The sequence below is a fragment of the Carassius carassius genome, chromosome 3 (assembly GCF_963082965.1).
Source record: "Carassius carassius chromosome 3, fCarCar2.1, whole genome shotgun sequence".
NCBI classification, from domain to species: Eukaryota; Metazoa; Chordata; class Actinopteri; order Cypriniformes; family Cyprinidae; genus Carassius; species Carassius carassius.
The window spans coordinates 27919642-27945635 of NC_081757.1; the positions used below are offsets into that span (position 1 = coordinate 27919642).

Here is a 25994-nt window from a genome sequence, read left to right on the forward strand (position 1 = left end):
CTTTTTACATCACAATCATCATATTTTTTTTTTTTTACCAAAGAGACACCAATGTCAGTGAGATTCTGTGAGTTAATTCCCAAATATTGCTGTAATTATTTTAAATGCAATTGTCAAATGTTTAAAACATAATTTACACTGCTGTGATTTCGATCACAAAATGCTGTATAACACAATAAATTAATTATTAATATAAATTATTTATTGTGTTATACAGCATTTTGTGATCAAAATCACAGCGGTGTAAATTATGTTTTAAAGTAAATGTTGATGATGTTTGCCGAAAAAAGCACAAAAGTAGGACAGCATAGGCCTACTCCTGTGATGCATGAATTGAGTTAATAAAGTTAATAAACAATATCATAACACACTATGTGCAACGTTATGACTTAAAGATTCTGCTATGACAGATAACACAGGCCTGTGGTTCTCAAATCTGTCCTGGGGGGATCCCTAGCCCTGCACATTCTGTATGTCTCCCTTATCTAACACCTGATTCAATTCATCAGCTCGTTAGAAGAGACTGCAAGACATGAATTGGGTGATGTGCAGGGCAGGTTTGAAAACCCTTGACATTCTCTCTGTATTGAACGAACTGTTTAACTGTTTTTATGCTTCCAGTCATATACAAACATGCAAATAGTTTCCATGCTAAAGAAATATGTCATCCAGGAAACAGAAATGTAAATGTATGAATTCCTGCAGAATCCGTCGCTGGAGGCGCATCAAGCTGCAACATGCAGAAGAGTGGAGAGAGATTCAAAGACCGAGAAAGAGACATTTATTTATTTATTTATTTATTCAAATTGAGCTAATTGCCAACATTGTTATATTGCCATGCTATTTAAATTGTAATCGACTCTACCTCATGCCTTGGAATTTGTCCCACATGTTCACAGAAGTGTAACAGAGGCGCGGTAGGCGTGGAGAGTCGCGCGCCTAGACTCGAATCCGGAACGAGCGCTGGATGGAAACAAGCCACGGCATGAAACGTTTTCAACTAAGCAGACAGTGACAACTTCTCGTCAGAAAGTTACAGCGACATTTTGACAGCAAGAAGGGTGATTACGGTTTGAGGTAGGCTACGTTTCGAGAAAAGACCCGCTTCATTTTCTTTAACAACAAGATTTCGCTTTGAGCTCTTCACTTTCGTTCATGGCGTTATGTTATTGTACGTATATTGTCATAAATCAGTTTAGTTAGCCAAACAGACTAACTGGGATACACGTTTTTGTTTTGTAGTGCGCTTTGCTCAGACACTCCTTGTGTAAACACTCCCTCAACTTGTTAATATAACGCTCTTTCATAAAAAATATAATAAGTCATGAAAAATGTGCCAAAGCAATTATATATATATAAAAAAATAGGCTAAGTGTTGTAGTATAACAAGCATGAGAGCAGTGATGTGTGAACTGAATTTGGTGAAATTACATCGTGTTACTATGAGGTTATTATTTTGTTAGTCACATGTTTCGCACTTTGCAGACGGTCCCTTCGGACGCCAGCGCATTGAGATCAATGTATTTTGTACAGAGCGGAGGAAAGCTTGTTTCGAGGAAAACATGCTTGTAGCTCGTTTTCTGCATCACTACAAAGGAAAAGAGGCGTCAGCTGTGTAGTAAAAACGTTTTCGCTCGTGTTTAATTGATCTGGAAAAGTCGAGTCTTTGAATATCTTGCCATCTTTACCAAACTCTCATTCACTCGGGCCGTCAAAACAAAAAATGCCAAAAGAGGCACACTTATTAATTAAGTGAGTTCTCACTTATCCTCCAAAAAGTTTTCACGCAAAATAAATGTTTCTGCAATACTGATAATATTTGTTATCATAACAGAAAGCCTAATACATGTTGGAGGAAAAATATTTACTTTGTTGTTGAACCAAGTCTGAGCTACTTTAAAATTCTGTTTTTAATTTTTTTTACACAAGCAAATAATAGACAGCTTTAGCTGTTTATTATGTGCCATGCTAAAGATTTGATTATATTGTGATCCCTGATGTGTTTATGCTGCGAAACATTCCTAATAGCTGGACTTTGCCCTGTAGTGGGGGATTTTTATGGGAGAGAAATGCTTGGTATATGACTCAAGAGTTAAATGGGGACAGTAAAGTAGCCAAACAAAATCTCTTCAAGTGAAACTCCTGTCATTATTTACTCACCCTCCATAATGACTTTCTTCTGAGGAACAGAAAAGGAGATGTTAGGCGGAATGACAGTCTCAGTCACTATTCACTTTCATGGACTGTCGTCCGGCCTAACATCCCTTTTTGGGTTTCACAGAATGACCCGAGGGTGAGTAAATGACGACAAATTTTGGGTAAGCTGTTCCTTTAAGCACATTCTTTGTGTACATTCTTTACACTTTAATCATTGTGGTTTACAGTGGACGTCAGGCACGGGCCTACATGCTTGTGCTTGTTATGAAGACAAGAAAAAACATTTCAGAATGTTTGCAAGTGGAGAGGGGCATTTGTGTAGAATATAACCACATCCAAATTAATGCAGTTTGCAACAATGTTTAGGAAAAGTCTATCTGACAGACAAGCATTTTGGGTGTTCCATTGCATTTAGAGTAACATTTTCTACTTGTAATGATGAGCAATTGATTAACCTGTCTGTACTGGTTGCATACAGTTCAAATGTGCAAAGATTTTTTTCTGTTACATACTGTTACAATTTTTTTTTTGTCTGAGTTGGTGTTGTTTGCAATTTGTAAACAAACACAGTACTAAAACTGTTTATCAAGCAGACTGTAAAAAAAAGCCTTTGAAATTATGATATTATCATGAACTGCGTATGGCAAACAATATGCAAAATAACAGAAATGAATAATTCTGTGAATGCATAAGAACAAGTGTGATTTATGGTTTTTGTTGATTTGCTGTGATGATATGAAGACGCTATTTTTTTGTGACCATGTTTATCCTTGCTGTATTTAATGTAGTCTTATTCAAATGTTCTTTTACCTTGGATAGTTTTTTTTTTTCACTGGTTTTCGGAGATGAAAGCATGCCATAAAGCCTGGATAATCTGAATAATTTGCCTGCTTCTGCCAAGTGACAGATGAATTTACAGCCAAAACAACAGAACTAGTCTGAACTGGTAAAAGTCTGATGCATGTCAGTTCGGGTTTAGAGGTTGTGAAAGCATTGGTTTGTGCCAGAGCTGTGATGTTTCAGCCAGTTACCCAGACACAGATTTTCAGATCTGAAAAATCTGATTTGTTAAACAAGGTTTAAACTGATCTGAACAAAAGCAGCGTTTTATGCTCGTTGAACAATACCTCGAAGTTAGTCTGGTAGAGTTACTTTAATTGTTTAGGTACAGATTAGCTGTTTTCCTTGAAGTAGCCTATATTTAGTAACCTGATCTAATGAACAACCATATTGCAATAAATTGAATGTAATTTCCATCTTATTACTTTTTGGATTTTTTTTTTCTTGTTGAGGTTTTTATATCTAAATAAGATTTTTTTTTTTTTTACAAAAGTTTTAAGAATAAATCGTGAAATGTGCCTCATTTTATCATTGTTTTTTTTAAGGATAACTCAAAAGTCTTTATTACAACCTCACAAAATAAAAGTTTGTTATAACTTGAAGAAATTATGACAGAAATATATAACTGTTATACAGTAGAATGTGCTTCTCAATTTAAGTAATAAAGACAACAACAATAATAATAAAGTTTAGTATAAAACAATGATTTCACACAATTTTATCAGCGTTCATCACTGTAAACTTCTGTTGTGCAGCACTTTGTTTGCAATTTATTGCATTTTAAAAGATTAATTAAAATGTTAAAGTTTTATTTATTCGTTAGATTACTGCCATATTTTATAAAACATTTGTATGGAATTATAAAACAAAGAAACCAGAAAATAATAATAATAATAATTACACAGATTTTCTGTAAAATAAAACACATTTCATAGGGAAGTTTTATTGTGACGTAATAATGTATTAAATTGTTAAAGTTTTGTGCATTCAATTAATTGTAAATATTTTACAAAGATTTTTTGATTGATTAAAATTGACTTGCCATTGCATCACTTCCTGCAACAATTCTGACAGCACTTAAAATATCCATATATAATATGGATAACATGACAGTGCTAAAAAATAACATTATGTTGTGTATTTGGTAGGGCTGGACGATTATGGCCTAAAATCAAAACCTCGATTAATTGAACATTTTACCTCGATTACGATTAATGAACGATTATTTTGTTTCTGTTTCGTTTTTTTTGCCCTAATAATTCACTGCCAAGGTTTGTACTGTAAATATGATTGATTATTAAAGGTGAGATATTTTTTCCTATTGAAAGAGCGATCTGACATCATAGCTCACTATAAGCAGTTATTTTATCTATGTTTGTAACATTTTTACAGATTATTGCTCGATGTAAGAGATAAATAAAGATCGGATAAAGATAAGCTAGCACAGTACCAGTACGAGTGATTGTGTGTGCGAATTAGTCATACTGTCTCTATATTATTGTGAAGCTGTGGGTTGTAAAATTTTAGTTAGGGTGAAGAAAAGCTTATGCTCTGAGGCCACAAAAGTGCGCACTGGGCAAAATATTACTAATGTACGTTTATTCAAAGCATAAGAAAATATAACTGTGCAAAAAGTGTGTAATATTTAAAATAATGTTTCTAAACCAATTATAATTAAAGGAGATATGTGGAGGTTCAATTGTGTGTGGAGGAGTCGGGCCCGAATTGGCGCGAAAATTCACAAAATGTGACGTCATGCGCGTTCTCGTCTACTTGGGCTTACAACCGTACGGCACGCCAGCCATTATAGTAAGCAGCGGCAATAGTGTTTTCAAATGGACTCTGCGGATGGAAAGAAGCGACCAGCCTCCAGCACAATTCAGACAACCACGGACACTCCTCGTAAGTAAAAAAAAAAAAAGAGCGTGCGCACTGAGAACGAGCATGAGACTGGCTGCAGTTCCTCTAACAGCCACTGGTGTCAGTAACGGTTAGAAATTTCAGAACCTACGCAATGCTCCTTTAAGTAGCTTAAAGAACTATAAACAAAACAGCATCATGTGTACATGCATAGTTTAATACAAATGGGTGAAAGCCAATAACACAGAGTACATTTTTCATTTAAACATGAGATGCAGTAGGATGGGGAAAACCTATCATAAAGTCTCAAGATATGTTTTTGAAAAAAACGGAACCCACCTTAATTTTACATGGCTTTCTAAACATGCGGCTCTATTGTGTGAGACGCGAGTGCAACTGTAATAGATGTCCTTCTCTAGAAAATGCGAGAAATACACGTTCTGTGTGAATGGCTTGGTTTCAATTTTGATGTAAACAACATCTTCTCCACATTCTCTTTTTCCGCAATATTTTGATTGAACATCGCAGCAGCGCTGCATCTAGTTGCTTCAACTGTATATGTTAACAAAAACATTCTAATGCAATGACACTTTTATATTGTCATTGCATCTCGTGCACCACTGATAAAGGCCAAAGTATAATTTAACCATCCGCATCCGTGCACCATCCGCATTATGTAATTTTCATCATCATCCGTCAACGCGGTCTCAAAAATTGCCTGCACGCGACGGGGTGCGCGGCTGTCAACAGCCATGCACGAGGTGAATGATGAGACAGAAGTGGTACTGCTCGTCGAGCTCATCCGCCTTCTGAAAGCTGTGCAGATGAGGCTGTGTGAGACGGGACAGAACGCGGAATGTGAAGTATACCCGGGCCGGCCTTAAAGCTGCCTCCTTAACGGACACCTACATTTTTTTAATTCGACGAATATTCGAAATTCAAATTTTTTTGACAGCCCTAGCACGAGCATGGTAGCTCGATATAATAATACACATCCGATCGTCTAATCGCTTGAATGTCCAGACCATAAAACAAATACAACTGACAAAGTTGAGTGAAGACGTAAGGCTCTCTGCTTGCGCACCATCACTATGTGTTGAACAGGCGTTCATCTCCATGTTTTGCTTTTATGCCACTGACTGGACGGGTCATGTGGCTACACATGTGGTAGTATGCTTTTAAGGGGGAAGTATTAACAGGATTAAAAAAACGAAATAACCGACATGGGAAAATTATGTCGGTTAGAGGTTCTGAATTTCGGTTTCGATTACTTTTCGATTAATCGTCCAGACGTATTTGGTGTAAAGCAATGTGTTTATATGGTTTAAGGTAAAAAAAACAACAACAACCTATTATTGGATTTGAGACTTTAGTCTGCAACTTTACAGATCTTCTTTATGCACTAAGAGTTTGTAACACTTCAAAGACAAATGAAAATTTTAAATGGCATCATATGACCCCTTTAACTTATGCTATTTCTTATTCTGAAAAATCTAAGCTTAAAGGCAAAGGACCATGTAACAATGTGAACACTCAAGCTATGCTGTCTTGTCGTTAACATCTATTGCTGGCGGTGTGCGATATGATATGTGAGTAATTTTATATCACAATAATGATATATATCACAACATAGTTATTTTTTCTTTTAATAAGGTTTCATGATATTGAACTCTTTGATACTCGCTCAGAAATGACCAAATTTTTCCTATTTAAAACTTGACTATTCTGAAGTTACATTGTGTACTAAGACTGACAGAAAATGAAAAGTTTTTTTTAGGGCAATATAGCTATGTGGTACGGCAGCAAAGTCTACACCATGTCTACACTGCAATGCAACAAACGACAATAGAAGGAATATAATCAATTACAACAATATTGCATATATATATAATACGTTTACTATATATACAGTACAGACCAAAAGTTTGGACACACCTTCTCATTCAAAGAGTTTTCTTTATTTTCATGACTATGAAAATTGTAGAGTCACACTGAAGGCATCAAGGGCTATTTGACCAAGAAGGAGAGTGATGGGGTCCTCCACAGTCACCAGACCTGAACCCAATCGAGATGGTTTAGGGGTGAGCTGGACCGCAGACAGAAGGCAAAAGGGCCAACAAGTGCTAAGCATCTCTCGGGGAAATCCTTCAAGACTGTTGGAAGACCATTTCAGGTGACTACCTCTTGAAGCTCATCAAGAGAATGCCAAGAGTGTGCAAAGCAGTAATCAAAGCAAAAGGTGGCTACTTTTTAAGAACCTAGAATATGACATATTTTCAGTTGTTTCACACTTTTTTGTTATGTATATAATTCCATATATAATTCCACATGTGTTAATTCATAGTTTTGATGCCTTCAGTGTGAATCTACAATTTTCATAGTCATGAAAATAAAGAAAACGCTTTGAATGAGAAGGTGTGTCCAAACTTTTGGTCTGTACTATATATATATATAGTACAGACCACCTTCTCATTCAAAGCGTTTTATTTATTTTCATACAGAGGCAAGATGAAAATTAATAATACCATCTACACTTTTCTAAAGACAGTAAGTTCCCCACAGACATACATTCATATAAACTCCTACCCTTAAGTGAATCGAGATTTGTTTAGCATCTCAACTGATTTGAATTGTCACAAATTTCAATTGATTTTCAACCGGCGCGTGGTTTATCGTCAACATCCCTATTATTTATATTTGTGACCGGTGTTGTAGTTTTAGCTAAATGCAGAAGTATTTCTGAGAAAAGGAGAAGCATAGAACACCAATGAGTACTGAAAGAGCTCTTTAAATACTGTGGAAATAATATTCACATCACTGATTAAGTTTACTGTTACTCTATTTAAACATCTCTGCCGTGGAAGAACACATTGAAATGAAAATGTTAATTGATTTTTAATGAGGAATGCAGATTAGGGTTTCAAAGGGGATTTTACGAAATTGTCATGGAAATAATGTCAAAAATCTATATCATCCAGAAATGTGCTTTATTTTTATTAAGTGTTTAGTATATACAATTCATTTCCAACTAAAACCGCTAAAAAACAGAAGATAGCTCACATAGCCAAAATGTGTACATTTTAGACAGCAGTGAAATACCATTGTCTTGTTTGGAGTAATGAAAATGGTTGTCTTGTGCATAATTGGGTTATGAAAGACAATTGCAGTCATTTCCCTAACCAGGGGGACTACCTGAAATTTACAGGAATGAGAAGCAAATTATGAGAGTGAGTTCATTCGATATATTCTATATGAACAGAACACTGTAGACAGCTAGTCATTTATCATGCCTTTTCACCTGTCAACCTTCATACATTTATACTGTGATTGATTATACAAACTATTTATAACATGGCAGAAAATGGATCTACTTTATGAGTAGGGCAAAAAGTGGATGGCTAGTTATCTGACTATACAGACACAATCCAATCTATTTTTGTCTGCTGTATCGTGTGCAGAACTATTTGAGGGTGACTTTTGCAATGTGATGGTCCGTAACAATAGCTGGTTGTGTTGAGATTTGAGGATGGCATGCTTACTCTTTTCATACATTTTCTATAAGAATGGCATAACAAAATACACTAGTGCTTAGCCATTCAGAGATCTAGAAGCTACAGTAGTAAAATAACAGAGATCTATCCATTATACTATGAAATGAGAGAAGCTGAAACAGGGATGATGTAAAGCCTTCTTGTTGTTCTTTGATGGAGAAGATTTATTGGTTTTTAGAGAGCCTTTAAAAATAACAACAAGAATCAATTGTGCTTCCAACAAAGTGTTCTTGCATCGACTTTGTATAGAGTTTTCAAAGAGTCATACATTTTAAAATACACCCTTTTATGAGTAACACAAGGTCTGAATCTACATAGAATACTCAGATTCAGCATTTGAAGCAATAAACCAAATGTTTTATATTTAGGATTTTATATTTATAACCACTATCTACATTTAATTTCCATCCTGATTTTATTGGAACAAATAAAATAGTTAGCAGAAAATAGCTTGTAACTATAAACAGTACAGATTTTTGTTGCAATTGCCTTTTTGTTCAAAATGTTGCACCAAATAGAAGAGTACAGAGATAATAGCTGAGCCTGGATTCTTCTTCTGCTATCCACTGTTGCTTAGCAAAATAGTCTGTTTGTGTGTGCCAACAAGTTATATTTTTATACATGACTAAAAGTGGCCAGTTGACGCATGCAAGTTAGTGTAAATTAGGGCTGTGTAATGCCAAGAATCTGGCGATATGATACGTATCACAATACAGGGGTTATGATATGATATGTTGAGATAGATTGCGATACTGTAAGCAAGGTAATATATAGGAATATTTCTTTTAGGAAAAGGATATATTTTTTAGGAAAGCTGTCATTAAGAACACACCACCATATGCAAACCTTACCAATAAATAAATAAAAATTATTTAACCAGAACACAGTGGGATCTGCATTTGCAATAATCAGTCCCTGTAATATTCAATGTTATTGAACCACTTTTTGTGCAGTACAAGTAAAGGAGGGAAATATAAAGTGCTTGCAGGATCCTTTATGTATAGGCCTAATACATATAAAATGTATTTTATAAAAAGACTACATATATTTTTAGTCCCTGCTTTTAAGGTTCACAATTTAAGTTTACAATTGTAACATACAATGTCGTACCATTTTGAGCTGATTACATCTAATTACATCTGCTTAATATCAATGAAAAATAAAGTGCTTACAGGATTCCTAAAAAAAGCAAAACAATTGTTTGTCGTGATGCCAAACCCACTCATGGAAGAAGAAAGCTGTCATGTTTACAACTGTGATGATGAGTGCTTAACAGGATCAACTAAACGCTGGAATATTTAAAGTTTGCAGCATAAATATCTTAAAAATATCGTCCCATTGGAATTATAAGGTTCTATCTGACATTTTTGTCAAAATTGAGTATTCACATATTCTTATTCTGTGTCAACATATTTCATTTATGTGATAGTTTTTTTTAATGTTGTGTACATTATGTGACTTTTTATTAAAAAAAAAACAATAAGGTTCTATCTACACAGTTGAAAGGAATACAAAAATTTGAAGCTCAATATCTCAAAACTACTCGGAATGCAGATAGAACCTTATAATTCCAAGAGGACGATATGTCCAAGAGTATTACACACCAGTTTGTTATTGTGGGAGCATTTCCGCTCTAATAATAATGTTTTATTAGTTTGTCAAGACGATTTATACTTAAATCGGATAAGTTTGGCATTTGGTTGCTCAACTCCTAAACACCAACATGTTTGTTTGTTTGTTTGTTTTAATGCAAATAAAATTATTCACCTTACAGTAAGGGTGTGTTTCTACATCTTTTCAGCTTGCCTCAGTGTAACCTCATCATCCAATGGCATATGGTAGACTTCATGACCACTGAAGACCCCATGTGTCTCTTCTATGGAGCCCGACCAGGAAATTACTCAGTGGCTGACCAGTCTACACCTGCTCCAATATGCCTCCAGCTTCGCCCGGGCTGGCTACCATTGCTTAAAGGACCTCAGGAGCCTAACTGATGAGAAGCTTCTTAAAATGGACAATATTCCCACAGGACACCGGCGGAGGATCCTTAGCAGCCTGGAGACCCTGATGATGAAAGTGGATGGAGGTGAAGTGCCAGTGAGGAGAAAGCCGATGCCAAGACCTAGAAAGGTGTTTCCCAAGGCTAAGCAGAGAGAAACATGTTGTCAGCATTCTCAGGGCAGTGACATCCAGGTGACAAGGCAAACTTCAAGGACTATTGCTGATTCAGAGTGTATGGCCACTGGTTCTGCTACACTTCCTCATACACTTTCCTCCAGCTCTAGCTCCACCTCTGAGCATGGCAGCAGTGAATCACTGGAGAACTTTTCAGAAGAACCCATTCCAGATGAGAATGATGACTTTTCCTCAGAAGGAGCTTCTGTAGAGTTTCTGGGAGAAATGGTTGAAAATGAAATATATGAGGAGTGCACCTTCAATAAGGAACCCTCCGAGCCGAGGGTCACCCGCTCCTTTAAACTACGACACAGGCCTGTACCAGAGATCCCTGAACATCCCTACATACCTCCTTATGACTGGTGAGTAAATATGTAAATGAATGAAACATTTATCAATATGTTTTTATTTGTTTTCATTAGTGATGCATTGAAATTATTATATATATTTTTTGTTTTTAATTAATTTATTTTTATTTTACATAAATAAACGTTTTAATTTAGCCAAACACAGAATTTTTCTGAGATCATAATTTGACACAGTTATAGTAAAGTTCTTTGGCTATGAGGCAGATTTTTTTTTCAAAGTGCTACCATGTTTACCTATTGTACCTTTTCCACAAAATAGGTGCTGACACAGGTAAATCGGGCCAACTGAGCAGCACTGAAAATAACTGTTTTGGTCGATGATTTCATCTCTCTAAAACTAATTTGTTTTGGCTTAAAATCCTTTTTTTTTTTCTTTTTTTTTGGTGTCAAATATTTTTGGTTTCTGACACAGCAACACAGACATGGTGGATGCCAGCATATCATAAATAGGGGTGTGACGAGACACTTACCTCATGAGAGGAAACGAGACGATACAGGGTTGACAAGAATAAGACAAGACAATATTTCCCCATATCTGCTGATTGGCTTCATCACTCTGTCTCCTCTCCACCAGTAAGCTGGTGTGTGGTGGGCGTTCTGGCGCACTATGGCTGCCGTCGCATCATCCAGGTGGATGCTGCACACTGGTGGTGGATGAGGAGATACCCCCAGACTATGTAAAGCGCTTTGAGTGCCTAGAAAAGCGCTATATAAATGTAATGAATTATTATTATTATTATTATTATTTTCACACTATTTTAAAGAAATCTTCAATCATGAAAAATAAGTCTTTCATTTGAAAGAATGTCACAAAATGCCAGACAATGCACTTACATTTTGACTGTACCTGATTTGTTCAAACAGCTGGATCATTCAGTAAGATTTAGTTTGGAACTATTTCCTTGGGGAAATTGAGCAAAACATATAATATTGACTGTAAAATTTACCACAATCTTCTTGTTTAACTTCTGTTGAAACAGTTTTATCATAGCATAAAATCTCATCACGCTCCTGATGTGAAACTGAAAAGTCTAAAACTGAAACATAATACTGTAAGGACACAAACAATTAAGAAGAGTGAAATTATTTAGACTTTTTTTTTTTTTTAGCATAATTTAACTTTTCTTTGAGTGTTTGTGTTATACTCTTGTACTTATTGTGTGCTTTGTGTGTGTATGTGTATGTGTGTGTGTGTGTGCGTGTGAGTGTGTGAGTGTGTGTATAATCAACCCTCTACAGACACCTTGGCAATTTAACTTAACTTTTTAGTTTACTCGACAGACTGATATATATATGGCACAGTTATTGAAATATCTGAAAGTACACTCTTCACATAAGTGTCAGAGTCAGTCAAGCATTATAATAATCAAGTATTATTTAATAATATAACTTTAGTAATTAGAAAATAAACTTAATAACCATGTTTGAATGCTTACTAGTCATTTTAACAAAAAATTCTAACTAGACCGATGGTGGTTTTTTGGGTTTTTTTTTTCAGTCAGTGTTTCTGTAAAAAGAAAAGAAAAGAAAAAAATAATAATATATATAATAATAATAATTGGAAAAGAACCTAACAAGAATACTGATAAGATGATAATGATACGAATTCTACTAATAAGAACTATAAAACGCACCAAGGATTACTCAGGATTAATGTGCTGCTGGATTTATGAAAATTAATCAGGTTGTGTGCGTTCGCTTGAACTGATTTGCAGAAATAAAAACAGGGACGATAATAGATGAGCGCCAGCCAATGAGATTGCCGTTCGCGCATTAGCTTCACCCACTATCAGAACACACGGCAGTTCTTAAAAGCTGAAGAATTCCAAAGGAACGCCGTTATTTTGACACAAAAATACAACAAAGAATACCGTTTATTTGTAGCGCGTCAATTCTCTCTCTATCTCTCTCTCGCTGCATATGTGTGAGACAAAGCGACGATGAGTCGTGTGCCTTTACACTATGTTTATGATACGTCAAACACAAGTGCATTGAACTGAAAAACAGCACAGATTACTTGATGGAGAGTGAAACTCTGTGCTAAACTTATACTTAACATCTTAACTCACACTGGCGAGTAAAATCTGAGAATTTATTAGTCACTGACTAATATTAGACATCATTTAGTCGCCCAGAGTGAAGATTTGGTTGCATATGTGAGTGATTTTATATATATATAAATATAGATTTTATACATATTTTAATCGCAGTTAATCGCATTGTTATGCACAAAACTAAAAATAATGCATTCAAAAGTAGTGTATTGTGCACTTTTTTTCATTTAAAAAAAGGCCTACTGCTATATGAACAAAAGTGTAATAACATTTGGTTTGCAAACACTTTAAACAAATAAGGTGCTTTTTACAGCAGGGTTCCTTTTTACATAGTAGCAGTTAAAATATTTATTGTAGCCCAAATTTCAACTTACTACATTAATGTAATTTAATATAAAATTAAATATAAAACAAGCCATTTGTCACTGCTAGGACATTAATTATTTTTATAGAAAATATTTAATAGTATAACAATGCAGCTTAGCATTTGCAATTCATTCTTTATTTTTAAATAGAGAAAAAAAAGAGTTTAAGTGTTTTTATTTTTAAACACTTTTTGCATTATTGTGTTCTAGCAACATTACCAAACTTATAATACAGAAGTATTTAGAAGTATTTGACATTTTACATTTTTTGACAGTAAAACATCAAAAATTATGTAATTTCATAATGTACAACAGTGAAAGTGATGTTATGTTTAGTACAGGACCTGGAGCAGTTGGCAGCCTTTCTTGGTGCCCGGGAGAAATTGGGGATTTGGTAGCTTGCTCATTTTTTATTTACTTTTTTACATTTCTTTACTTATTTGCCCCCTGCCAGCACCATTTTGTCATAAATGACTATGCAGTTTATATCATCAAGCATAGTATGTGTATTGAGGGTGTGGTGCTCTAACTCTAGGTTATGCCCCAGCTTCCGGTCTGCCTCAACCACCTGCAGAGTGTTCTGAAAGTCAGCTTGATGGCATGCTTTGCATGCATAGTCATTCACAACAAAATGGAATTGTAACACAAAGGTTGATGGTTCGATTCCCAGTACTGGCAAGCAATGTAGGTGGGTGGACTGCATGAACAGTGCTCTGTGTGTAACTGTACTCGGATAGGTTAAATTCAAGTATAGACACATAAATAGGACAAATTGCAAGTATGGTTTCCGTCAATTACAGTAAGTAAATAAAATAAACAACAAAAAAAGATCCACCAGTGCCAGAAAGTGGCAGTTATTATTCACCGTTGATGTCGAGCCCTGGAGTCTGTGTGCTGGGGCTCAGTTTCGGAGGGCCCCAGCCTAGTTTAAAACCTGGATGTCACTGAATGGGACAGCAAAATGTTGTTTGTTTTCCATCCATTCAGAAATGCACAAAACATTCACACTTTTCTCCTTACAAATATGTGTGCAGGAATGTGGCAGCAAACAACAATGACCACCTCACAAAGTCAGAGGGACTCATCTGCCCCACAGTCAGTCAGAAAGGTACACTGCGCTTCACTTTATTTCAGCTTCAGCGGTTTATATCTCCTTGTGCATGCATGTGGAGAAGCCTAGTTTGCCAAACCTACAGCAGCTTGCTTGTGTGTGTGTGTGTGTGTGTGTGTGTGTGTCTTTGAAACAGACTTTGGCTTTGAAATGCTCCATTGTGTCCCCGTTCTGAACATGTCGCAGTGTTTGTAATTGTGGCAGGAAAGGTGCTTTTAGCATCCTAGAGGAATATTTTGGAAATAGTTTCAGCGAGATGTGTGTGTGTGTAGACGGGAATTGGGAGTTAAACTGAAGTCAGAAACCAGGCTTAGGTGTAAAAGTGGTTTAATAATATCTATATCTACTAGATCTACAACCTAATTCTGTTCTTAATCCCTGGAGAAGTAGTAGTAGTAGTAGCCCTTTATTGTGCTACCTGCTTGAGAAGGTAGATGTTTTAAGTACAAAAAATTTGAAGTACTGGGAACTTGGAATTAGTTTGCAACAGAGAAGAACTTGATGATCAGAAAATACGATGAGAAAAATCAATGTTTAATCAACATAGAATGCTATGAAAATGCAAGATAACAGCAAAGAATGAGGCTAAAAAGGACTGTGTTGTCCTACGAACATTTCCAAAATGCTCAGTGAGTGATTTACACAATTATCCTGAAACAGGTTCTTGTAGAAGACCGATAAAACAGGGCAGAGAGAGAACGAGAGCGTTTCATCTGTAGGCAGAAGGTCAACTCTTGATGATGATAAATGATGACACAGATCTGAAATGACACTTTTGCTACTGGGTTAAGATGTGATAAAATACAGTACAGTTCAATAATAGATAACTTAGCGGCATCTAGATCAAACACCCTACAGTAGGGTCTTATCTAGTGGGGGGCCCTGTATATTAGCTATATATCTATGTATGTGTCCATCCGGAGGGAACAGTCAGGAATTCATGCTGCTTCTTACTGTCTCCGCAGAGATATGGTGGTCATTTGTCACCTTGACAACCAGTCACCCAAGCTGCTCCCTCTTTGGTACATTTTCCAAGCTGGCTTTGCTAAAGGACAGTGTGTGGGATCTCATTTTATGCTTGATCTTTTCTCTCTCTTGCCTCGTTCATTCTTTGTCTTACTCTTTCTCCTTTGCAGCTCCTCCTAGAATCGAACCACAAAACCACAACCTGCTTTGTCATAATGCTTCATTCCTGTTGTGTTAATTACAGCACCACTTCAAAGGACATTGTCCCCCATTGCCCCATATGGAGAGCTTTTTCTGTACAACTCAGCAGAAAAGGAACCGGTGAGTGCATACGAAACCTGCCTGTGCTGGAATATGTTATTTTAAAATGAACATATAAGGTAACATGATTTACAATGACCTCACATGTAGAGCACAAGTTACAGTTTTAGCAAAGACATTTTTACATCTGGAACATTTGTTTTTAGAACCTGCCTTCAGTGGTTTGTTTTCTCTCCAAGTTTGGTTTATTTAACCATAAAACAAATGTGGTCTTAGCTCGATTGAAAACAAATTCTGGAGTGGTTTGCTTGTGAGTAGATGTCACAAGGTGACGATCTTTAGGGGCGGAACCAAAATTCGGGAAGTTTGGTTCCGCCCGGAAGTGTTTCCGCCCGGACCGGAAAAACAGAACACCGGAACTTCCGGTAGCGCCGTAAGAAGGAAAATCAGGGAATTCGATGCACCTGTGCCTAGTTAGGGACAGCGGTTGGTGATTGGAGGATACGCTGGACAAGGCAGTACTTAAGGCCAAGTTATTTCACAGTCTAGGAAGCTCTCTTTGGTGTGTGTGAAGCACTGGGTTGTGCCCGTCTTGGTACGCTGCTGGTAGCTGTCTAACTCTCTCTCTCCCTCAGGCTGGAATTGTATGATTGTGAAGACATCGCGAACCTTAAAGGTTGAGAAGTGAACAGATTATACGGCGAACTGAGACGACGTGAAAAAGGGGATTGGAAGTGGCATTGATGTGAGTACTAAGAGCCAGTCGAAAGTGCCCTGTATATTGACCTGGCGTTGTGTAGATCTCTCCAGGAGGAGGAGGGTGGCCCTACCCCTAATATAGTGTGGTGGGAGAGCCGAAGGAATACTTATTGAAGTAGTCGCAACGACGACATCACTAGCTAGGCCGCATATTCCATCGCCAGATCCGAACCAAGCGAAGTGAAGGAAGACGGGTGTCCTTTCCGTACACTGAGTGTGGTGGGTGAGTCTTCGTGCTGTGAAAACCTATAATTTTGACGTGGTGTTGTATATTGCTGTGGGCTGCTGTGTATTGCCGTGTGTCCTGTCAGATAAACCCCCGCCTTCACGCACTTCGGCGTGGGAGGACAAGGAGATTGCTGGTCCTGGCCTAGTTCAGTACAGTATATGTTGTGAGCGTGCTTCAGATCTCCGGAGATAGCACGGTACGCTGTGTCCAGCCCAGAGGTGAAAGCCATCCAAAGCAGAGTAACTGTGTTTTGTGTCTAAGTTGATACCTGTGGAGAGGAAAGGAAAGAGAGTGAGTAACACAAGGAGAAACAGAGGAAACCTGTACTTACAGTGCGCTGTGTTCAGCCCAGAGGTGAGAGCCATTCAAAGCAAACTAACGGTGCTATTGTGCCCAAGTTGATATCTGTGGAGAGAAAAGGAGAGAGAGGGAATAACACGAGGAGGAATAGAGCGAACCCTGTACTTACAGTACGCTGTGTCCAGCCCAGAGGTGAGAGCCATTCAAAGCAAACTAACTGTGCTATTGTGCCCAAGTTGATACCTGTGGAGAGAAAAGGAGAGAGAGTGAATAACACGAGGAGGAATAGAGCGAACCCTGTACTTACAGTACGCTGTGTCCAGCCCAGAGGTGAGAGCCATTCAAAGCAAACTAACTGTGCTATTGTGCCCAAGTTGATACCTGTGGAGAGGAAAGGAGAGAGAGAGTGAATAACACGAGGAGGAATAGAGCGAACCCTGTACTTACAGTACGCTGTGTCCAGCCCAGAGGTGAGAGCCATTCAAAGCAAACTAACTGTGCTATTGTGCCCAAGTTGATACCTGTGGAGAGAAAAGGAGAGAGAGTGGGTAACACGAGGAGAGACTGAGGGAACCTGTACTTACGCCGCTGCCTGTGGAGAAAGAGAAAGCGAGTGAGTACCCAAGGAACGAACTGTGTGAACCAGTACTTACTGTGAGCTGTAATCAGCGAAGAGGTGAGAGCAAAACCAAGCTGAACTAACTGTGCCTGTGTGTCCCAGCCGCTGCCTGTGGAGAAAGAGAAAGCGAGTGAGCACCCAAGGAACGAACTGTGTGAACCAGTACTTACTGTGAGCTGTAATCAGCGAAGAGGTGAGAGCAAAACCAAGCTGAACTAACTGTGCCTGTGTGTCCCAGCCGTTGCCTGTGGAGAAAGAGAAAGAGCGTGAGCACCCAAGGAACGAACTGGGTGAATCAGTACTTACTGTGAGCTGTAATCAGCGAAGAGCTGTTGCCTGTGGAGGAAGAGAAAGAGAGTGGGCACCTCGAGAACGAACTGAGTGAACCAGTACTTACCGTGAGCTGTATTCAGCGAAGAGGAGGAAGAAGGAGGGCGCTACGGATACCTAAGACTCAGGCCGGGGCCCGAGCCCCACGCCCCGGATCCCCGTGGCCCCCTTGCTCCCTGACCTCTTCCCGGCCATAGCCCATCTGGAGGGCCGAGTCAGAGTTTAGTTTTAATTGCCCTTTCCCTATTCCCTAAGCTATTTTTAAATATTTAAATAAAGATTGTTTTATCACTTACTTGTTCTCGTGTTGCTTGGCCATTGGGTCGGGTTTGGGGACCTCCTCGAGGTGGAAGTTGAGAAGGGGTGTGGCTTAGTTAAAGCATAGCCAGCCCCTGGGTGTGACAGATTTGGCGTAGTCGGCAGGGTTTCCACCTCGAGTTGAGTAACCAAGGTCGTCCAATGACCGACAACGCGGGGCTTTCAGCCCAACCCCGTGCCATGCCCGTTTTTATGGGGAGCCCCTGGATTCAAAAATATGGGGGGACAGAATCCGAGGTACGATTGTCTGAATGGAAGGCTCAACTAGAGTACTTGGCCGACCTACAGGGCCTTAGTGCAGCCCAGCGGCTTCAATTTGTGTTAAACTCCCTGGATGGAGAAGCGCGGCGAGAGGTGCATGCCGCCCCCGAAGCCGTTAGAGCCAACGCCCAAACCGTGTTCCAGTTCCTCACTGAACAGTATGGTGACCACACCCCCGTAGCTGTCCTTCGCTCCCAGTTCTTCAATTGTAAGCAGGGCCCCCGCCAACCGATTAGAGCTTTCGCCCTGAGGTTGCGAGAGCAATTCGCCCGACTACAGACCCGTCGGGACCACGGGTTGGGAGATGGAGAGACTCTATTGCGGGACCAGTTTCTTCTGGGGTTGAAGGAGGGTCCGGTGAGACAGAGCCTACGTATCCAGTTTCGAAGGGACCCGGGTCTTACGTTCGAAGATCTGAAGAAAGAGGCACTGGCCCTGGAAGGTGATGAGACTGAGGTGAGTGGTTCCCCAGTGTGTGCGGTTGTCAGTGAAGTAGCACCAGCACAACCCGGAGGCCCTGACTGGAAGCAAGCACTGAAGGCTGAACTTTTGAAAGATGTCCGCGATCAGATGTCTGAACTGTCTAAAGCCCTCGTAGGAGAATTGCGCCAAGGACGGGCGCGGGAGGAACCACGGCCGGCGCCCCGAGACCGAGTGTACTCAGAGGGAGGCCGAGAGCCGTTCAGGCGCCCGAACCACTTTAACCGGCCCCGTTTCGAATGGGACGAGCAAGGGCGACCCATCTGCAACCGCTGTGGCAAACCAGGTCACTATAGCCGCCAGTGTGGGCCCCGCAGGGCGTCAGAAGGGGGTTTTTAGGTCGGCCGGCCACTGTGGGTCGTGTGGCCGGGACCCCTCGAGAAGACCCTGGAAGAGGATATGGCTCTAGGAGCCAGATGATTGGGCGTAGCCCCGTGGCGAAGGTGAGAGTGTGCGGCAAGGAGATTCAATGCCTGGTAGACACAGGCTCCCAAGTGACGTTGTTTGCTGAGAGTTTATCCGAAGAAGTGTTTGGGAAACAAGGGGCACCAGGGGCGGAGGCCCCCTGGCTTACTCTGAAGGGCGCAAACGGCCTCGACATCCCATATATTGGCTACCGATTGACGGACCTAGAGGTTCACGGAGTGATGGTCCCCCAGAAAGGTGTGATTATCGTGCAAGACCATTGTCTGGGTGCACATCGAGCCCTGTTGGGCATGAATGTCCTCGCTGATTGCTGGGAAGAGCTATTTCGGGCTAGGCCCGTATCGAAGATACCACCTGCAGAGAGGCCCAAGTGGGAGTGTGTGGTAGCTGACTGTCGAAGGGTGCAAATGAGCCAAGTCCGCAGGGAACAGGAAGAGGTAGGAAGAGTGATGTGTCGTTTTGCTTTGTCTGTCCCCGCAAAAAGTGAGGCTGTTGTGTGGGCGCGAGTACCGCCCCGAAGAGCGGGCCCAGAAGAGTGGGTGCTGGTGGAGCCCCATGTGGATTGTCCACAAGTGGAAGTGGCACGAGGACTATCGACGGTCCGGCGGGGGAGAGTCCCCGTGAGGATACGGAATGTACATCCATACGCGGTGCAACTACATCGGCACCAACGATTAGCCCGTCTGACAACGGTTACATCCCACCAAGTAAGGGAAGAGAGGGATATTAGTTTTCGTCAGGTGTGCCCCACTGTCATCGAGGTGGCCCTGACACAAGTAGACACCCCATGGGGTGGTATGGAGAGGAGTGTGCCGAGCCACCTGGCGGGTGAGTCGTTACAAGGGGAGGATTTAGAGCAGGCACAGACACAGAAGTTACAGGCCCTCCTTCGGAGATGGCAGCATGTGTTCGCCACCCACGATGAAGACTACGGATGCACCCAGGTGGTACAACATCATATACCTACCGGGGATGCAGGGCCCAGCCGGGAGAGGTATCGCCCAATTCCGCCCACTTTGTATACCGAGGTACGTACACTCCTGCAAGGCATGCTGAAGCAAGGAGTTGTTAGGGAAAGCAGCAGCCCGTGGGCGGCCCCCATAGTGCTGGTGCAAAAGAAGACGGGGGCTTGGAGATTCTGCGTGGACTACCGTAAGCTGAACCTCGTGACTAAGAAAGACGCTTTCCCTTTGCCACGGATCGAAGATTCGCTTGCCAGCCTCACGCAGTCGGCATGGTACTCTACCCTAGATTTGGCCAGTGGCTACTGGCAGGTGCAGGTGGCCGAAGCAGACCGGGAGAAGACTGCCTTTACAACCCCGTTTGGACTATTTGAATGGGACCGGATGCCTTTCGGGCTCTGTAACGCTCCGGCCACCTTCCAGCGGCTGATGCAGCGGTGCTTGGGAGGTCAGTTAATGGAGTCAGTATTAGTTTACCTGGATGATGTGATTGTCTACTCCCCAGATTTTGATTCACACCTGAGGCACCTCGAGGAAGTCTTTCGGGCCATGGAGAAGTACGGATTGAAACTACAGCCCAATAAGTGTCACTTACTACGGAGAGAAGTCAACTTTCTGGGCCACGTGGTCAGTGCGGCTGGAGTGTCCGTAGATCCTGGAAAGGTATCGGCCGTGAAGGACTGGAAGGCCCCGAGGACAGTGAGGCAAGTGCGATCCTTTTTAGGATTTGTGGGATACTATAGGCGTTTCATAAAGGACTTTTCAAAAATTGCTAAACCCCTTAATCAGTTGCTGGTTGGCACAGGTCGTAACCGGGGCCGGGGGTCGCCCAACGTAGACTGGGATGCAAATTGTGAGTCGGCGTTCCAGACATTGAAGCAGGAGCTGCTACAGGCCCCTATCTTGGCATACGCAGATTTCACAAAACCATTCCTTTTGTATACAGATGCCAGCAATCTCGGGCTGGGAGCGGTGTTGGCTCAACGGCAGGACGGAGTTGAGAGGGTCATCGCGTACGCCAGCCGGAGCCTCCACCCAGCCGAGAGGAACGATGCGAACTATAGTTCTTTCAAATTGGAGCTGCTGGCGTTGAAGTGGGCCCTAAGTGAGAAATTTAAAGACTACCTCTGGGGTGCCAAGGTGACGATCATTACAGACAATAACCCATTAGTACACTTACAGACGGCGAAGCTGGGAGCCGTGGAGCAGCGGTGGGTGGCCCAACTGGCCAACTTTGACTATCAACTACAGTACCGACCAGGGCGTGAACACATGAACGCGGACGTCCTCTCAAGGCTGCCCGAAGCGGAAAGCCCCGGAGGGGCCAGCCCGGAGGAGGGCTATATGGTAGGAGCAGTAGAGGCACCAGGCAGCAGACAAGAGGCCGTGCCTGAGAACTGGGGATGGGATCCCCGTCGGTGGAGGGAGAGACAGGCCAGGGATCAAGATGTGCGGCTGGTAAGAGAATGGCTGGAACAGGGCCGACGGCTGACGCCAGCGGAGAGGTTAGCCCAGACGGATACTGGGAGGAGGCTGCTGGGGCAATGGGACAGGCTGGAGCTGAGAGATGGCGTTTTGTGCAGAAGGGTCAGTGACCCGAAGTTGGGCGAAGAAGTACGCCAGATCGTGGTACCCGCAGATGAGGTAACGGCTTTAGTTTCGGCGTACCACAACCAGTTGGGGCATCAGGGACAGGAGAGGACCGTGTCCCTGCTTAGGAGATTCTTCTTTTGGCCCGGGCTAGAGGCATCGGTGCACGCCCTAATTCAAGCTTGCCCGAGATGCATATTGTTTAAGTCCAGACGGGAGGTCCGAGCGCCAATGGTACCCATCCATGCGAAGGCCCCCCTTCATATCATGGCTATGGACTTCTTGACACTGGGCCGACCACGAGATCGCTACCAGAACATCTTGGTAATAACGGATTTGTTCACAAAGTACGCTTGGGCTATCCCCACCCTCGACCAGACTGCAACCACCACCGCTACAGTTTTATGGCGGGCCGTCTTCCAGACGTTCGGATGCCCGGAGTTTCTGCACTCCGATCAAGGAGCCAACTTTGAGTCCAGGGTAATTAGAGAACTATGCCAGTTGTACGGTTGCACGAAAACTCACACCACTTCGTATCATCCTCAGGGGAACGGCGGCTGTGAGAGATTCAATCAGACCCTATTGGGGCTGCTGGGGACCTTGGACCAACAACGGCAGGACGATTGGGTGAGTGCCTTGCCAAACCTCCTACAGGCCTATAACAACAGTATACATAGTACTACGGGTTACGCTCCCACTTACCTGATGTTTGGCAGACACATACGAATGCCTACTGACCTGGTCCTAGGAGTGATAGCCGACCAAGAGGAAGCAAGTGTAACGGAGTGGGTGGGGCGCCATCACCAGCGCTTGCATTTCGCCTACGAGCAGGTGTCGAAAAGGATACAGACGGCAGGAGAGAAAAGTAAGCGGTTGTATGATCGGACTGCTAGAGAAGCCCCTCTACTGCCAGGAGAGAGGGTGTTGGTGAGAGATAATCGGCGGCAGGGGAAGGGGAAACTGAGTGACCGTTGGGAGGCCACCCCTTATGTAGTCTGCCGGCAGCAGAGGCCGGGGCAGCCGGTCTATACCATCCGGCCAGAAGGGAAGTCAGGCCCCGACCGTGTGGTGCACCGGAACATGATTCGCCCATGCCCTAACTACCCTGAAGCCGTGGAAGAAGTCCCCACGGAACCTGTACCAGCGGCCCCCTGGATTGAAGGTTGGGCTGTGGTACCAGGGAGACCCGTGGTGGCACCACCCCCGATCGCCCCGAGAGAACCAGAAGCAGCCCCTGAACAAGCTGAGCCCGATTCACCAGTGAGACGATCCCAGCGAGAGAACCGAGGCCGACCCCCTGCCCGCTATGGGGAGTGGACAGCCCGAGGACGTTCTAGGGACTAGAACGGATTGGCGGGGGAGGATGTCACAAGGTGACGATCTTTAGGGGCGGAACCAAAATTCGGGAAGTTTGGTTCCGCCCGGAAGTGTTTCCGCCCGGACCGGAAAAACAGAACACCGGAACTTCCGGTAGCGCCGTAAGAAGGAAAATCAGGGAATTCGATGCACCTGTGCCTAGTTAGGGACAGCGGTTGGTGATTGGAGGATACGCTGGACAAGGCAGTACTTAAGGCCAAGTTATTTCACAGTCTAGGAAGCTCTCTTTGGTGTGTGTGAAGCACTGGGTTGTGCCCGTCTTGGTACGCTGCTGGTAGCTGTCTAACTCTCTCTCTCCCTCAGGCTGGAATTGTATGATTGTGAAGACATCGCGAACCTTAAAGGTTGAGAAGTGAACAGATTATACGGCGAACTGAGACGACGTGAAAAAGGGGATTGGAAGTGGCATTGATGTGAGTACTAAGAGCCAGTCGAAAGTGCCCTGTATATTGACCTGGCGTTGTGTAGATCTCTCCAGGAGGAGGAGGGTGGCCCTACCCCTAATATAGTGTGGTGGGAGAGCCGAAGGAATACTTATTGAAGTAGTCGCAACGACGACATCACTAGCTAGGCCGCATATTCCATCGCCAGATCCGAACCAAGCGAAGTGAAGGAAGACGGGTGTCCTTTCCGTACACTGAGTGTGGTGGGTGAGTCTTCGTGCTGTGAAAACCTATAATTTTGACGTGGTGTTGTATATTGCTGTGGGCTGCTGTGTATTGCCGTGTGTCCTGTCAGATAAACCCCCGCCTTCACGCACTTCGGCGTGGGAGGACAAGGAGATTGCTGGTCCTGGCCTAGTTCAGTACAGTATATGTTGTGAGCGTGCTTCAGATCTCCGGAGATAGCACGGTACGCTGTGTCCAGCCCAGAGGTGAAAGCCATCCAAAGCAGAGTAACTGTGTTTTGTGTCTAAGTTGATACCTGTGGAGAGGAAAGGAAAGAGAGTGAGTAACACAAGGAGAAACAGAGGAAACCTGTACTTACAGTGCGCTGTGTTCAGCCCAGAGGTGAGAGCCATTCAAAGCAAACTAACGGTGCTATTGTGCCCAAGTTGATATCTGTGGAGAGAAAAGGAGAGAGAGGGAATAACACGAGGAGGAATAGAGCGAACCCTGTACTTACAGTACGCTGTGTCCAGCCCAGAGGTGAGAGCCATTCAAAGCAAACTAACTGTGCTATTGTGCCCAAGTTGATACCTGTGGAGAGAAAAGGAGAGAGAGTGAATAACACGAGGAGGAATAGAGCGAACCCTGTACTTACAGTACGCTGTGTCCAGCCCAGAGGTGAGAGCCATTCAAAGCAAACTAACTGTGCTATTGTGCCCAAGTTGATACCTGTGGAGAGGAAAGGAGAGAGAGAGTGAATAACACGAGGAGGAATAGAGCGAACCCTGTACTTACAGTACGCTGTGTCCAGCCCAGAGGTGAGAGCCATTCAAAGCAAACTAACTGTGCTATTGTGCCCAAGTTGATACCTGTGGAGAGAAAAGGAGAGAGAGTGGGTAACACGAGGAGAGACTGAGGGAACCTGTACTTACGCCGCTGCCTGTGGAGAAAGAGAAAGCGAGTGAGTACCCAAGGAACGAACTGTGTGAACCAGTACTTACTGTGAGCTGTAATCAGCGAAGAGGTGAGAGCAAAACCAAGCTGAACTAACTGTGCCTGTGTGTCCCAGCCGCTGCCTGTGGAGAAAGAGAAAGCGAGTGAGCACCCAAGGAACGAACTGTGTGAACCAGTACTTACTGTGAGCTGTAATCAGCGAAGAGGTGAGAGCAAAACCAAGCTGAACTAACTGTGCCTGTGTGTCCCAGCCGTTGCCTGTGGAGAAAGAGAAAGAGCGTGAGCACCCAAGGAACGAACTGGGTGAATCAGTACTTACTGTGAGCTGTAATCAGCGAAGAGCTGTTGCCTGTGGAGGAAGAGAAAGAGAGTGGGCACCTCGAGAACGAACTGAGTGAACCAGTACTTACCGTGAGCTGTATTCAGCGAAGAGGAGGAAGAAGGAGGGCGCTACGGATACCTAAGACTCAGGCCGGGGCCCGAGCCCCACGCCCCGGATCCCCGTGGCCCCCTTGCTCCCTGACCTCTTCCCGGCCATAGCCCATCTGGAGGGCCGAGTCAGAGTTTAGTTTTAATTGCCCTTTCCCTATTCCCTAAGCTATTTTTAAATATTTAAATAAAGATTGTTTTATCACTTACTTGTTCTCGTGTTGCTTGGCCATTGGGTCGGGTTTGGGGACCTCCTCGAGGTGGAAGTTGAGAAGGGGTGTGGCTTAGTTAAAGCATAGCCAGCCCCTGGGTGTGACATAAACAGCAGTCTGTCCCAGCAGTACGATGAACCAAGTGTCATCAGTGTTGTAATTCATAATTGAAAATGTGTTACGTTAAAAGCAGCAGTGTCTAATTCTGTAGGTGAGCACATTACATGCACTTGAAAACCAAAGAAAAAAACATCATAAAATGTCATTGCTCTTCTCTGAAACATAAATACTCTGATAAATTGTATATACAGTAGTGTATGTAACACATTATGGTACGATTAAGTCCCTTAAGTCTACAGGTCTTGAAAATGCCGAAATACATTTAAAACAAGGCTGAATGGAATTTGAAACCAGAATTTAGAAAATATTCTT

General features: G+C 42.5%; 1 protein-coding gene across 1 annotated transcript in view; it reads left to right on the forward strand.

The window, feature by feature from the left end:
• Nucleotides 1-860: 860 nt before the first annotated feature.
• The window catches only part of arap2 (ArfGAP with RhoGAP domain, ankyrin repeat and PH domain 2), a 99591-nt gene continuing 74457 nt past the window's right edge, over nucleotides 861-25994 (forward strand). The window contains exons 1-4 of the mRNA XM_059535474.1: nucleotides 861-1077; nucleotides 10210-10945; nucleotides 14405-14478; nucleotides 15692-15768. Of these exons, the coding sequence (XP_059391457.1) occupies nucleotides 10287-10945; nucleotides 14405-14478; nucleotides 15692-15768 (810 nt within the window). The 5' untranslated portion in view covers nucleotides 861-1077; nucleotides 10210-10286. The remainder of the gene's footprint in view (nucleotides 1078-10209; nucleotides 10946-14404; nucleotides 14479-15691; nucleotides 15769-25994) is intronic.